The sequence below is a fragment of the Phoenix dactylifera genome, chromosome 7, assembly GCF_051530095.1.
Source record: "Phoenix dactylifera cultivar Ajwa chromosome 7, Ajwa_hap1_PhDact_Kaust_v1.1, whole genome shotgun sequence".
Lineage (NCBI taxonomy): Eukaryota > Viridiplantae > Streptophyta > Magnoliopsida > Arecales > Arecaceae > Phoenix > Phoenix dactylifera.
Window position 1 is genome coordinate 31,035,228 of NC_143196.1, and position 15,396 is coordinate 31,050,623.

At 38.9% G+C, this 15,396-nt stretch overlaps 1 protein-coding gene across 2 annotated transcripts; it reads left to right on the forward strand.

Annotated features, from left to right (window-relative positions):
• Positions 1-839: 839 nt before the first annotated feature.
• LOC103702502 (RAF-like serine/threonine-protein kinase 24) lies at positions 840-10,387 on the forward strand. 2 transcript variants are annotated; one of them, XM_088701647.2, is made up of 11 exons: positions 997-1,169; positions 1,280-1,366; positions 1,518-1,551; positions 2,220-5,555; positions 5,682-5,762; positions 7,247-7,396; positions 7,569-7,732; positions 7,824-7,971; positions 8,136-8,258; positions 9,024-9,111; positions 9,915-10,387. In XM_088701647.2, exons 4-11 carry the CDS (start codon positions 2,460-2,462, stop codon positions 10,088-10,090), a joined length of 4,026 nt encoding a protein of 1,341 aa, XP_088557773.2. In that variant the 5' UTR covers positions 997-1,169; positions 1,280-1,366; positions 1,518-1,551; positions 2,220-2,459; the 3' UTR covers positions 10,091-10,387. The 2 variants fall into 2 exon arrangements, with proteins under 2 accessions (XP_088557775.2, XP_088557773.2); XM_088701649.2 differs by lacking the exon at positions 1,280-1,366 and having other exon boundaries at positions 840-1,169.
• The last annotated feature ends 5,009 nt before the right edge of the window (positions 10,388-15,396 follow it).

Consider the following 15,396-nt stretch of genomic DNA (forward strand, 5'->3'; position numbering starts at 1 on the left):
TTAATTACAGTTTTCTAACTTTTTCTTATCATTAGAATTGGACTTATCAAATACAACAAATATATATTCAAATCTTCTTTATTAGCAAGAGTGTATTTTGGACCTGTCAATTATGTTATTGTCAGCGTCTCACTCACCGGCAACCTTAGCTGAATTGGAAGGGAATTTGATTTGATGTTTTAGGATATGTTTTGTTGCAAGGAAGTTATGAACAAAATTTTAAATTTTTTTAGAGACAATAAGTATTATAAATAAATTTTATTTGCAACTAAATATATCATTACTAGACCATCAAATAATCTGATGCAGTAGGGAATATTGACCATGCAACAAGCTGCCTGAGACAAGTATGCTTTGGATTTTGCCTATATTTGTATGTCATGTGATGTTGATTTTTTTTTTTTTTGGTATTTTATTAAGTGACTAGTGGCTCAAACCATATCTGACTATCAAATAGTTTCATAAGCATCGAGCAAGATTAATACTTATTGCTCATAGCATGATATAGAGACATGGGACCACCCTGAAAGTTTTAAATCTTCTGATGGGATCACAACCTACCATCAAAGACTTCTTGTCTCGGTCGATGAGTGAAGGGGAAAATACAGAAGAAAAAGAGGATGCAAGGTGATGGGCGGTGGGGAAACGACATGGGCGGCGAGGGAGAAAAGAAACTAATCCTCTGCGGTCGTTAGCAGACGGTGGGAAAAAAAAGAAAAAAGCCATAGTCGGCACGTCAGAGAGCGAAAGAGGAGAGAGATGGGGAAACGTAAGCATTGGCCAACCGAGGAAGGGAGAGGGAGTACTTGGAACGTTAATTGTTGCAGTTATTTGCCTTCACGCCAAGGACAGCATTCATCTTTAAGATCTGTGGCGGTGGTTTGATAAATGCTTCTGATGTCATCCATGGGACGCCGTCAAACCAGTCTCCGTCACCCATACTAATGCGCCAAATTCCACCAATGGAACGCTCCAAAGCCAACCTATCTCGCACTCAACTCTGTCTCTTTCGTCCCTTGCGCGCACCGGAACTCACCACCCTCTGATGATTCTCTTTCTTCCACCCGGCAGGATTCCAGGGGAGAGGAACAGAGAGAGAGAGAGAGAGAGAGGCTTAGCTAGTGATGGGTGCATCTACTCTAAGTTAAGCTTGCAGCAAAGATTAGGAGGTACGTCATCTCTCTCCTCAATCTACTCTGAACTCTTAATTCAGGTTTTCTTGAAGATTGGGAAGGAAAAAGCAATGATATTAGTTGGGTTTCTCCTTATGGTTATGAAGATTTGCCGGTTAAGATTGCGACAGACTTTGGCCTTTTGCTATAGAAAGAGAAGAATTTAGTTCTTGGTGGAGTTAATTCTTTGGCAGGTGCTAAAGCTTCCATCTCTCTCTATATGTACAGGCGAACTGGTTTCTTTTCTGAATATAGTCATGTTTATTTTAATAAGAAGCAGTGACTTTCACTGATTGTATAGAAATAGTAAATAACTTCTTCTTCTTCTTCTTCTTCTTAATTCAGGTGCGCTAGAAGAATGAGAAGAAAAAACAAGGAGGTCAGTCATGTTTCTCCTTTTAGTTATTACGATTTGTTTGTTAAGATTGTGAAATACCTTGGTCTATTGCTGTAGAAAGAGAAGAATTTCTTCTTCTTCTTCTTCTTCTTGACTCTATCTCTCTGCGACAAGAGATATCTTCTTTTCTTATTGTTATCGAGTTCTAGTTTTGGGGAAATCAGGGAGCTGAATCATGAGCGAAAGGATATAGATTATAGAGGTTTTTTATTAGCTGGAATAAGTAGCAGGGAATTCTTTATAGTTGTCTAGGAAAGAAACAGGTTCAGGAATGATGCGAGAAATGAAGGGAGGTCCACATAATGGAATTTTTACTGTCATAACATATGGGACATGAACATGTAATATGGAAAAAGGAATGGACCTGAATAACCTGTGAATGCTTTTGCTCGTCTAACTTGGGATGTAGATTTCAGGAAATGTTCTTTTCTTTGCTGTTCTTGATGAATTTAATATTTGTTGCTTCAGTTATATCATGCCTCATTTGGTTGTCGTGAACTGATTAAAAGAATATGTTTTTTTTATTAAAAAAAAAATCTTTTCTCGTTTATGCTTCTCTTTTGATGTATCAAGTTCACTGAATGCATTTGCTACTCATCAAGATTGTCTTACTATATATGATCTCATCGACTCTGCCCTGTTCCTCACAGCTGTGTATTAGGTTGTGTTGTCGGTAAAATTGATTGGAGATTGGTACAACCATTTCCACTTGCACAGTCTCAATTGTGTGAGAAACAAATATGAGCGACGGTGTCATCAAGCAAGACAATTTAAGTCATTGCAGAGCCAATATGGTCTTGTTTTATAGGGGATGAGAATATAGGAGGCTTTTGCTTTGGATATCCTTCCCTTCCGAAATTAAAGTGTATGCGAAGAAAAGCCATAATTTGATGGAACGTTATAAAAACTCTGAACACCTCCATTATGATTCCACGGAGACCAGAAATGAGAGGCTTGGCCCTGCAAGCCAAAGGTTTATGCAAGGTCCATCAAATTCTGCAAACACCAATCCTAGACCTCCAGAATTTATTGTATCATATGGTGTTGGGCATGTATTAAATTACTCATTTCAAACTGGTGAGGAGTTTGCTCTTGAATTCATGCGAGAAAGAGCAAATCCCAGGAAGCCTCCTGTTCCAAGTACATCTGGAAATCAGATAGCTGGCCCTGGTTATGTGGACCAGAGGGTGATTATAGGTCTATCTCCCCTGGGACCTCAGCGTGCATCTGATGATCCAGTGCTTGCAACTAAAGATAGAGTTCAATCTAAGGAAAAGGAGAAGAAAGTCTTCGCTGAGACTAAAAATAAGGGTGATCAGGGATTGGTGAGGTCAGTATCACGTATCCCATCAGTTGGAGGGAATGGTCGAGGATTTCATCATGGGTATCCTTCTGGAGTTTCCAATATCTCATCAAGAAAGGTGAAGTTCCTCTGCAGTTTTGGTGGTAAATTTTTACCCCGACCAAGTGATGGCAAGCTAAGGTATGTGGGAGGTGAGACCCGTGTGTTTCGAATAAGCAAGGGCATATCCTGGCAAGAATTCATGCAAAAGACAAAAGCAATGTATAACGAAGCCCACACAATCAAATACCAGCTGCCGGGGGAGGATTTTGACGCCTTGGTATCGGTATCATGCGATGAGGATCTGCAAAATATGTTTGACGAGTGCAGTGTTCCAGACAAAGGTGATCGATCACAGAAACCCAGGATATTTTTATTTTCTTCAGATGATAATGATGACATCCATTTCAGTCTAGGCAACATGGAGGGGGATTCTGAAATTCAATACATGGTTGCCGTCAATGATTTGAAGGGATCTGGTGAAGTTTTGAGCCTATCTGGCTTTCTAAGCACATCAGCAAGTGACTTGATTCAGTTATTTAATACCGAAGTCGTAGGGGTCGAGAAAAACTCAGCAACTCTTTTAAGTACTCCATCCTTTCCAATCCAATCAAACTTGTCTACTGGCTTTGATAATCCACAACATCAGGACCATAAAATGCAAATTGCTGAAGTTGATGGGAATCCATACTATGCCAGTCGCCATATTGACGGTTCTAAACAAGACACAATTTCAATTTCATCATCTAGGCCTTCTGACTGTGGCAGTAATGTTCACTATTCACCCGCTGGTGAAACTTCTGTTCCGACAATCCATGAGTTAGTACATGTTCATCAAGGTGTGGCTGAAGGGCTGTATGGTGGTACCAGAAGTCAGGCTGAAGACGCGTCGGTGAAAGAGGTGGAATCAGATGTTAATGGTTTAGCCCACCAAAACAATGAAATCAAGGAGATACGACATGCGGCAAGTAAGTGCTCAGCACCCGCACTGCAGAATGATGTTTCAGTTTCAAACTTTATGCATGTCAAAGTATCCTGTGGATCTTCTCCACCAGAGAATGCAGCTTCTTCAAAATGCCATGGGAAACATGTAAATACCAAACAGGTGGTACCACCACCTGATACTTTGACTTCTGGCCAGAATTCTGCACCCAAAGAGGATGACAGTCGCCGCGCATCTGCGGGAGATTTTACTTCTGGATTTTCAGACTATGAGGCTAATGTCACTGGTCTTAGCTATGCAGATCCAGCTTCAAGTTCTTTACGATTTTTTCGTACTGAGTTGATTCCACGGGAACAGGCAGAAGCACTTGTTCGTCTATCAAAGTCTGATGATTCAGTTGGTTTCCAACAACTAGCACTTCACCCACATACTGGTGTGACTCAAGAATCATTTAAAGAAACTGTTAAACCTTTACCTGAAGCAAACCCAGTTGCACAAAGTGAAAAGTTCCCTTTAGCTGCAAAACCATCTGCTCCTGAATCGGCAACCATCATGGATGATGCGACACAGATCAACAAGTGTGAAATATTGGCTGATGCAGTTAATCAAATGAGCAAGTTCAGACCTTTATCTGCATCAGAGAAATCAGAAACTTCAAAAAAATTTTGTAAACCTGTGAGTGGCAACAGTTTCTCAACCAAGCAGAATAGGCATGATCCAGAAAAGGCTGCAGTTAATCGAGTTTCTCGTAAGTATGCAGCACATGGTCAGACGGATGACATGAGTAATGAAGAGAGCTATAGAAAGAGCTATAGAACTGGAAGGAAGATTGAGCAATCTGATCAGGACCCCCTGCCATTGCGCTTGGTTGGTGATAAGAATGTTGTAAACAAAGATAAGACCTGGTATGATTCTGATAGAAGCAGGAATTCAGAAAATTCCGCAGTTGTTAGTGAGACGGGTGTGGTTAAAAGTCATTTCAAAGAGTCCACTATTGATGGAGCAGAGGCAGCTGAAATGAAATGTTTATCGGCAGGCAGAGAAACTATTACCAAGCAACTGGAAAATCCTACTTCTTTGCATAAGCTTCACTGTGAGGAGAATATCACCAAAGCTAATCTCTCCAATGATGCTGAAGAATATGGCTTAACTTATGTGTGGGTGGAGAGCTATGCTGGAGTTGTTTCTCAAAAGGAATCTTCTGTTCCTCATGTTCAGCTCCTTGACACTTTTCCCGAAGCTATGACCATTGATAAATCCTCAAATGTAAGTGCTCCATGCAAAGATGACATTGGCATCGGCTTGAAGATGCAAAACCCTGAAAACTTGTCTTTCCAGAGAAAATCAGCTCAAGACAAGCCTGTAAATAAAGATGTTTTTCTTTTCGACCAAGACATTATCAGTCACCGTTCCGTGCATACCAGAACTGAAGAGGGATTTTCTAATGCACATCACTCTGCACCTTTAAAGGATGATGTTACTAAATTGTGTCAAAAGAATTCCCAAGTTGATTGCAACGAGAAAAGGCAACGAGAATCATCTGGCCCTCATGAACAGGATGCTAAGATGTTGCACCCAAATGATATTCCATCAGAGGTCACACAAACTCATTTACTGGACAAAGGTGGCGATGCCTTGCAAGCTGGGAATCCCTCGTCTGAATTCGGAAACAACTTAGGAACACTAATCTCGGATTGTGAGGTATGTATTTGTGCTCGCGGGCATCCACATGTGTGTGCATGTGTATGTTTTCACCTGTAGCGTAGTTATTGCTGTCCACCACCAGATCTCTGCAGACAAAAGTTTGCTAACTTATTTTTCCTATAGGAATTGAAGCCGGAGATTGGGCCAGCCGCTGCACCAGTAAATGATACTTTGCTGAAAGATTTTCTTCCAAGTCGCTTGCAGGTATATTACTTGGAGCACCTCTTCTGTAATGCACGCACTAGGAGCACTAATGCATGGCTTTTGAAAATAGTTAAGAGGTTTTCTTGCACTTCTTGATTGATAATTGGCATACATTAGCAATTACTGAATATGACTTGTTTTTCCTGCATTAACGTTACTTGTTTCACTATGACATATCATGATAATAGGTTGTGTTGAATGGTGGGAACTCAAGTAAAACTTTAACTGTTCTATGAGTTGTATTCTTACATTATGAACGGATAAGCACTATTCTTATTCTTTGACTTTTTCCATTGTTTATATTAGTATTACCTTAGTGTTAATTTTTTACTTTCTGCGATCCTTTTGATTGTAGCTATTTTTGGCTCAAGATTTCAGACAGGTTGCATGCTATTGTTGTTGCTATTCTCATGCATTTAATGGTTGCAGCAGGTGAAAAGTTTCCAATGTTCATATGCTGTCCATCTTGCTGCCATTAGATACTATAGAAACTTACATGTAGTTTTCTTTCTTCCTTGATCTTCATTTCGAAATATGCTTGTTTAGATTATTTTATTAGTTTTAAGATCTCTCCAAGTAGATTTCAAATACAAGGAGAACAAAAATTAAAAATATTCTTCTCCTTTATTTGATCGTTTGGTTATATATTGGTCCTTATCTATTTTACAGGAAAGGAATCCATCAGTTGGAGATGGGCCTTTCAGCTTGGTTCCTTACCCTGTCTAGTAGAACACCAAAATAGTGATTACATCAGAGGTTGAATACACCTAACTGCTAAACCTGGTACCTTCACTCATCAGAAATACCGCAAATCAACAAACACTTGAAAGAAAAACATTTTGCTTTAATGTTTCCTGGCATACTATAGTTTTAGTTTCTTTGTTTGAGATATGAAAATTTGTTAATTCCTTGTATCTTTTCTTCTTCTTCATCAGTGGAGGAAATTGAGTGCAATTCTATCTCCCAGTATTTAATGTACTTCTAATGCTATATTGGTTGGCACATGGCAGTTTCTGTGTGCACTGCTCATTTTAAATTCCAGGGATCCGTTCAGACAGCATCTGGAACATAAATGAAAGATGACAAACTCATTTAATATAGGAAGACATGGAGAAGTAGCCGGTCAATAAAATTAAAATCCTTTTTCATTTTTTTAATTTTTGAACTAGGACAGGAGGAAACCCAGCCGAAAATTGGGTGAATGCGGAACTTGAACCCAAGTTGTTGGTACCAATCTCCAATGACTTTACCAACTGTACTAGTTGGCACCCTCCAGTAAAACTAAAATCAGGGTTTAAAGTATTTCCCTTGGATATTAAAACTAGAATTATGTGCCCAGCCAGAATTACAGTATAAACTGTAAAAAGGGCTCTCAATCCATTTAGGAAAATGGAATACTAACAGCCACTTAGAATTGCTCATTTTTGCTTTGCATCGTTAATGAATATTGGTAGCACTTATTTTTGTGAATGATCTTTTATCAGATTGTAAAGAATGAAGATCTTGAAGAGCTCAGAGAACTAGGTTCTGGCACATTTGGAACTGTTTATCATGGAAAATGGAGGGGCACTGATGTGGCCATTAAAAGGATTAAGAACAGTTGCTTTACAGATAAATCATCTCCAAATAGATTGGTAAGCTTTTTGAGGTTTCTTTTTTTCCATTTCTAATTCTCAATGTTGAGCCATGGCAGAAAACGAGCTTATGTGCAAGCAAATGGAATTGATTGACAATGTTGAGCCCGAATAATTTTCTTTTTATAATTTTTAATATACATATATAAATAACAAATGAGTCCACTTATAGACTTCAGAGTTTTGGCGGGAGGCTTGTATTCTCTCGAAGCTTCACCATCCAAATGTTGTGGCTTTTTATGGGGTCGTGCAAGATGGACCTGGGGGGACATTAGCAACAGTAACAGAATTCATGGTCAATGGTTCTCTTAAGCATGTTTTACTACGCAAGGACAAGTATATACCCCCTCTCTCTCTTATCTCCTCTGTTAATATATTCTTATAATCAGAACTAACACTTTGGATTCTGGATAATTGGATATAATAGGTATCTTGATCTACGTAAGCGGCTTGTACTTGCAATGGATGCAGCAATAGGGATGGAATATCTACATTCTAAGAATATTGTACATTTTGATTTGAAATGCGATAATTTGCTTGTGAATCTCAAAGATCCATCAAGACCAATTTGTAAGGTATATTACATTTTTGTTGCTAAGAGAGACATAGTTTCAACTAAACTAAATGCACTTCATTAGTTGCATTGCTAAAAGTGACACTCCTTACGCATGCCAAGCGAATCATTTGCAAGTTGTCCAATGCCAAATATTCGGCCATCTGAGTTTTAGTATTTATCCAGGTAGGTGATTTTGGCTTGTCAAAGATGAAAAGAAATACAATGGTTTCTGGCGGTATGAGAGGGACACTTCCATGGATGGCTCCAGAATTATTAACTATCAGCAGCAACAAGGTGTCTGAGAAGGTATCATCCAATCTTTTTCATTTCGTAAGATACACAGTTACTATGCTTTTGTTATGGATTAAGCAACAGCACATTACTGTGCTTATTGTATACACTTTTTGAATACTGTCCCTGTTGCATATTGAATAAATTTGGACATGGCATGCATGCATGAATCTCTGATGGTATGACATATTTAATGCATGCGATCTCTATAATCGTGGGTAATGGCCAGATGCCTAATTGGGAAAAGTATTCAGTCCCACAATTGCTCCCTGAGTTCTACCATATTGAAGCCCAACAACTTTTGTAGGAGCTCTTCCTAGAACTTCAGAGAATTGTTATCAGGGGAAGTATTTGTTTAAGCAATATCTCTGTAGGAGCTCAAAATAAACCAATAGCATCAATCATGCTATTGCTAAATGAAGCCAATGGACTGTCAGTGGAATCTGGTCTCAGAAAGAAACAAGGAAAATGTTGCTATTGGTTTATTCTTAATTTTGACTATTTGCAAGCCATGACCTTCACTATCATTTACGTGCTAGTGATGTGTTTTTTTTCCTCCTCTTTTGTATATGAAGAATTAAGAATAAGGTAATTCAGAATACCCCTCCTTTATAATGATCTATTCCATTGATTATCAATTGGTAACCTGGTATTGCATGTCAGGGGCAAATTGACACTAGAAATCTCCTAAGAAAAAAGTTCACCCGCATGTTTGAAGTCTGGCTTACCAAGATTCGAAGGTTTGTTAATGTTAAGAGCTAATCTATAATGATGCTACAGGTTGATGTTTATTCCTTCGGCATTGTCATGTGGGAAATTCTCACCGGTGACGAGCCTTATGCTGATATGCATTATGGTGCAGTTATAGGTATGCTTTCAAAACTTCACTACTTTTTCAGGAAATTGTATTGTTTAGTTCATGATACTGGATGTTTGCTAGTAGTCTTTGCCAATGCCTGCTTTGGAGAATTCATGACCCTTTTGAACAGTCATACCCTAGAACTTTTAGATCTGAAGGTGATACTTCTTGATATCACTCTCAGGAATGTTGATCTTATGACCACTTAATGCTTTCCTTTTCTCTGTATGCAAGGACATAACTTGTTTGGGCTCAAAATTATGCCACAGTGCATACTAAACATAGGCTGCGGTCACAGCATCAAGAACTGATTATAGCCTGTGTTTCCAATTATGTGATGATGAGTTATATCATTTGGAAAGAATTCGTAAGGATGACTAAAGCCATCCTAGTTTCACGGTTCTGCTGGAATCGATTTTCCAACCAACAGTCCACTCCTCTATTCCCTATCTAACTAGTTAATCGTGTTGAGAGAGAGAGAGAGAGAGAGAGAACCTTGGCACAATGATATGGTTGATCCATTGTGACCTCCAGTTCGAAACATGGAAACAGCCTCTTTGGCGGGAGTAAGGCTGTGAACGTGCGACCTCCCCAGACCCCGCAATGGTGGGAGCCTTGTGCATGGGACTACTCTTTTTTTGGTGAGAGAATGAAAATAAACCCAACCTGTAGAATGTGTTTGTATGCTGATAGAACTATTAACCAAGTATGGCATTAGCTCTGTGATAGTAGCATCTTGAAGGGTTTTTCCTGCTTCTTCCCAAAGTGACAAAAGTTCTAGTGCTGAATTAGCTTTCCCTGTCTACAAACAGGAGGTATTTTAAGTAACACACTTAGGCCTCCTGTGCCAAATTCCTGCGACCCAGAGTGGAGAAGGTTGATGGAACAATGCTGGGCACCTGATCCTGACCAACGACCGTCGTTCACCCAAATAGCCAGTCGCTTGCGCTCCATGTATGTGGTGAATCAAAATAGATCTTCCAGCTGATGGGATTTGCCATAACTGTGGTTATGGTAGCCACTTAAGCCGTTCATTTTCTTTCCCCTCTTCTCTTTTCCTTTCCTTTTTTTTTTCTTTTGTATTTTGAGCATAATTTGGGCGTAAATGTGTTATGTACATAATCTGTGGGATGTGTGAGAGTAATGTTTTGGCGCTGAGCGTGACTACTTTGGAGCTGTGAAGGTCAACGGTATTTGGAATAGCTTCTTTTTTTTCCCTTCATGAGATGAGCTTTATGTATTGTTTCAACTGCTTAAAGATATTATTATGTGTTTGTAAGTTCAATTTCATGATCCCATTAATATGCTGTTAGTACTTGTTAGGGTAAATAAATAGTTTTCTTGCTCACAGAGACACACACACAGCGTATTCATTCTTTGTAATACTTATTAAATAAGAAGAGTTAGAACTAACTAGCTTGTACAACTTTTCTTCTAACTTCATCATAGAATATGGAACCATTTGATGTATTATCAAAGCTTTTTGCTGCTAAAACTTGGTGAAGTCTAGCATTCATACCCTGGTAGTGGATCATTATCACTCTATTGCCCGCACGAAACAGAAAAGAAAAGGTACTCAGCATCTCCCAGTTTCTGTAATTGCAACATTTGTTCTTAAAATCCGGCTTATGCTTCTACACCAATCCTCTGCTTCTGGATGTCTGCGATATACTTCTTTTAATCTTGCGGACTGCATTTCATGATCCTTTTCTCAAAAATGGTTCTGCTACAGTGCTTCTAAAAATTCATGCAGAATATTTTTTCAAATTTTTTTGGATCATATAATAAAACAAAGAGTTACCGTTGTCAGATCCTTTAATACAAATACCTTCCAAGGTTCAAACAAACCACTGGGTCCAATCCTGGAGCCAAATTCTTTTCATGCTTATTTTGCATGGCTTGTTGGGAGATTTCTTAGAACATTCAGAAGTCCGATCGGTAGCTGCTGGCAAGCTGCTCGGTAGAATTGCTATGATCTTGATGTCATGCTGGTAGAAAGAGAACCTTGTGTCCCACTTTTGTGGAAGATACTATACTTTTGAAAGAAAGAAAGTGGATATTGAATTAACTACCTTAGTTATGGTTTCATGTACGCATTGAAATTAGAAAAACATGCACGTATTATGCAAGCAGAAGTGCAAGTTGACTGGCACCTGCTGCAATAAAACACATTTAAAATAAAGCAATATGTATGAACATATAAGGGCCACATCTAGAATAGTTTTGAACCTCCTGATATGGAAGACATTTGCTTGCTAGGATGCTCAAAATCAACATATAAGGGCCTCTGGTGACCAACATACCATACATCAAATCCCAAGCTTAAACAAATTCTATAGGAAAACGCTTTGCGTACCGCTAAGCGTATCCCAACCCGGTTTTTGTTCCAAATTGCTTGGGTCAGTTGGATGATTAAGTTTTTTTTTTTTGATAGGACGGACAGGTCATACATATCTAGTATGAATACATCTTATAAAATCAAAAAATAAAATATCCTGAATCGGAAACCGGATGGATGATGCATCAGTCTATAAAATCTCATCCGAGTGTTGAGCTACATAAAAAAAACAACCTAGTCTACCGTCTCATTAGCTTCTCTGAACCATCTACCGTATTTGGTGCACAAAAACCTAGTTTGGCACTCATCCTGAATATGCATCCTGGATATGCTAAGGGGTATACCAAGGAGTGCTCCATTTTATAATGACATGGCTGCATGAGTTTGACCTCCTGTAACAACATTACAACTTGGATGTGTAAGCTTCTGTTTTGTGCTGTTAACAAACGACCTTCCAATTTTACCAGACAATGCAGATTAGGCACTGGATATGATCAAACCTCCACCAACAACTTAAAATGCTCCAATATACTTCGCTTCCTATGGCTGTGATGCTTCCTCTGCAACCATTCGGGAATCGGGAGGACAATTTTAGCACCTCAACACCCACTCCGTGCGCCAAGAGCCCCACTCGGCATCGCGTCCCTGGCAACTACATTTCTGCGGGGCATTGTCTCGAACAAATATCGAGCAGCAAACATCCTTTCGTACTTTGCGTGCATGCCGACCAAAGCAGTGCCCGTCGCAAGAAGATGGCCATCGCCAAAAAGACCTGGCCATCGCCATGGACCCAACGGCTAACAGGTAGGTCTTCGGCCTCAGAGCATGCTGAGAGGAGAGCGCGCAAGCTAATGTGATTAAGATGTCAAAGAAGAGAATCTAAGAAAGAAGAGAGCTTTTTTTTTTTTGCTAAAGAAAAAAGGGGTAGGGGGGAGGAAGGGACAAGCCCACCCCCGTGTAGCAGCCCCACTGGGCCCCCGCCCCGCCAAGAGAATGTTCGATGCGGGCAGAAATGGCCGTGTGTTGGGCACCCCGACCGGTTTTACTCATACCCTCCCCACCCGTAGGCCCGGCTCAGCTACTCCTCTGAGCTCTGGCTCGAGTCCCACGTGTGAGTACGTTACACCCGGCACCACCCCGACTACTAGCGGTTCAAGAGCAGTCCTACACCACAAGTCCAAGCAGTGGCCAAAGTAGTGAGCTCCGGTCCACAATTTAATCGTCGCCGCAGCGATTCGAACTTGGGACTTTGTGGTTAGAATTGCTGCCCAGTACTACTAGGCTACCACCTTGGTGGCAAGAAGAGAGCTTCTCCGAGATGCCCAGCTCGATGCAGAAGGTGAAATGGGACCCTTTGCGGTGCAACTTGTGCACCGCACAATACGGTACTAATGTGGATACATGTAGCCGCCATGTCATCCATCTTAAAGATGGACAGCTGTTCGAGATGGATGCTGTGGCAGCTATCCATAATTATACTATACTCTTTTTTTTTTTTTTGGCTGAAGCAAGCGTATCATATATCATGGGTACGGATACACCCAATAGAACCGACAGACAAAAGATTTCATAATTGTACCATACTTTGCGATGCAAAAGTTGCACAATATAGGATCCAAACTCTGCTACTGATTCATCTAAAATTGACTGACTACCGAGATCGAGACTATGTCGGTTCAATCCAACTGAGAGGCTCATATTGAACCGGGCAAGTTTACATGGCTAAATGATACGAGCATAATATGAAGCTCTTGACATATTGGGGCTTTAAGTTCTGCTCATTTCTAACCCTTTATTCCATGCCATCTAGTAAAAAGTCATATTCATATCACTCGAAGCGGGTTTGGAAAATCCAGCAGGATGGACCTGGATTTCTTGCTAGACTGGTGGATTGGACGGTCCATCTGGAGAGGGCCCATATCTACATAACATGCATCCATCCCAAATCTTATGGGAGGGAAAAAAGATCTCCATCGATTTTTTTCCTTCTTGCATACCAATAGGCCCACAAAATAGGATTGAGGCAATTAGGCTGAAACTTGAGCAGGCCTTTTACAGAATAAGGGTTAGATGGGCCAACATGCCCAATTTCTACAAAATATTCCTCTAAGAATATCCAAATAGGCTCTTAATTATGATTATTATCTTTAGTGACAATATTTTTCATTTTATTAAAAATCTTTCCCTTGATCAAATTCTCTAAATTTTTCCCCAAAAATAAAGCGATCCAGAACTATTCAATTACTCTCAAATTATACTTGAATATTACAATTTATTCGTGAATTTTTCATGATTAATATAAGTTTACATACTACAAATTAATGGTACCACTATTTTTTCTATTATTTATTATTTTTGCCTCTTCTATACTTATTTTTAAGTAAATAAATTTATAAATATTTAGAAAATATTATTTTTTAATATTAGTCATGTTTTAATTTCTTGTAAGTTGAACTATTTCTGAACGTTTGACAAATCTTTCAATTTTTTTCCAAATTCTGAATCATTATCTCCAGTCTAATTGTTCCGAAATTGCCAAACTTTTGACTATGTTATTGCCACCAGATGTGTTTATGCAGTGTTAGTGGTGAATTCTTAGTGAATCCCCAGGTATTTGGACTTCTCAAGTAATTTGTAGTAGGTGAATTTTTCCTCCCTTTCTTAAAAAAGAAGAAAGTAATAGTAAAGTTAAAAATAGATTGAGTCCAGTAGCAATTTGTTTAAAATATCAAGCGTGCATGGGATCTGGATTTTGGTAATTGGTAGTACTTCACGTGTCATAATCAATGCCATCAGCTTAGCAAATTAAGGAGTATCTTTCTTTAATAGTAATGTTGCCTCCTAGAGAATTGCTGATTTATGCTAATCCGTTAACCTTTTTTTTTGATAATAAGAAGGAGATGGTATTACTTATTCTTTTGGTAGGCTAGTCTTGGTCTTTCATACAAGAGAGAAGCTTCCAAGATAACTAAAGACATGTGGCGGAGGTCATACTTTTCAAAGTTAATAATAGGATAATTCCAAGCAAACTGATGGTAAAACTAGTCCTTTTAGTATAGCACTGTACAACTTGTTACATCACCTTAGAGTAATTTAAAGAGCTTTTCCCTAACAAAATTGCGAAAAACTAAATTGGAATACGACAATACAGAAAAGGGAACAAGGACCTGCACATTGATAGCAATAGGTGGAAATTTCATAATTCAAAAAATTGAATTCATGAGATTAGCCATTTGTTTAAAAGTATACTAGAATATGAAACATCCATGGCACAAGATAGGCAATAGCTATGTAGAAGCTTGATGAACATGCCAACCTTGAGTGAGTTTTTTTTTTTTTTTAATATATAACAGAATAAATAACTGAATTCCAATGTGAATGCATTTAATAGGTGTTAAGTTTGACAGGCATCAAATTGGGAGAATTAGAACATAGGAAGGCCAAGGCAAGTAAGATTACATGGACATCTTTAGTTCAAACCATCAGCTTCGACCTTTCATGGTTGGTTTCACACTCACTAATTTCTTTTATTAAGAATAACTCAAGAATATTAATGCTAATCAAGTGCAGAGATCTATTGTTTATATCCCATGCACCTAATATGCATGTGTCTTCCCTTTGCTTCTTTTAATCTAAAAAAAAAAAACCATCATGCTTTGCTTTTAAGTCTAATTTATCTAATGTAGGCCCACTACATACATGCAAAGCAGAGGAGCACTGCATTGAATAGTCACAAATTGTTCCTTCCCCTTCACATTAAATCAAACCTATAAAATTAATAACCTGTCTCTTCCGGGCCAACATTGTTGTGTACTAATATCAGAATCATCACTATATAAACGTAGACCTCATTGTTACAAGGGCCATGCCACAAATTTTACTCCCAAAAATATAGAAAAACCAAAGATCTCATAAACACCTCCCTTTCCCCAATACCTCTCAGCAAAATAAAATGC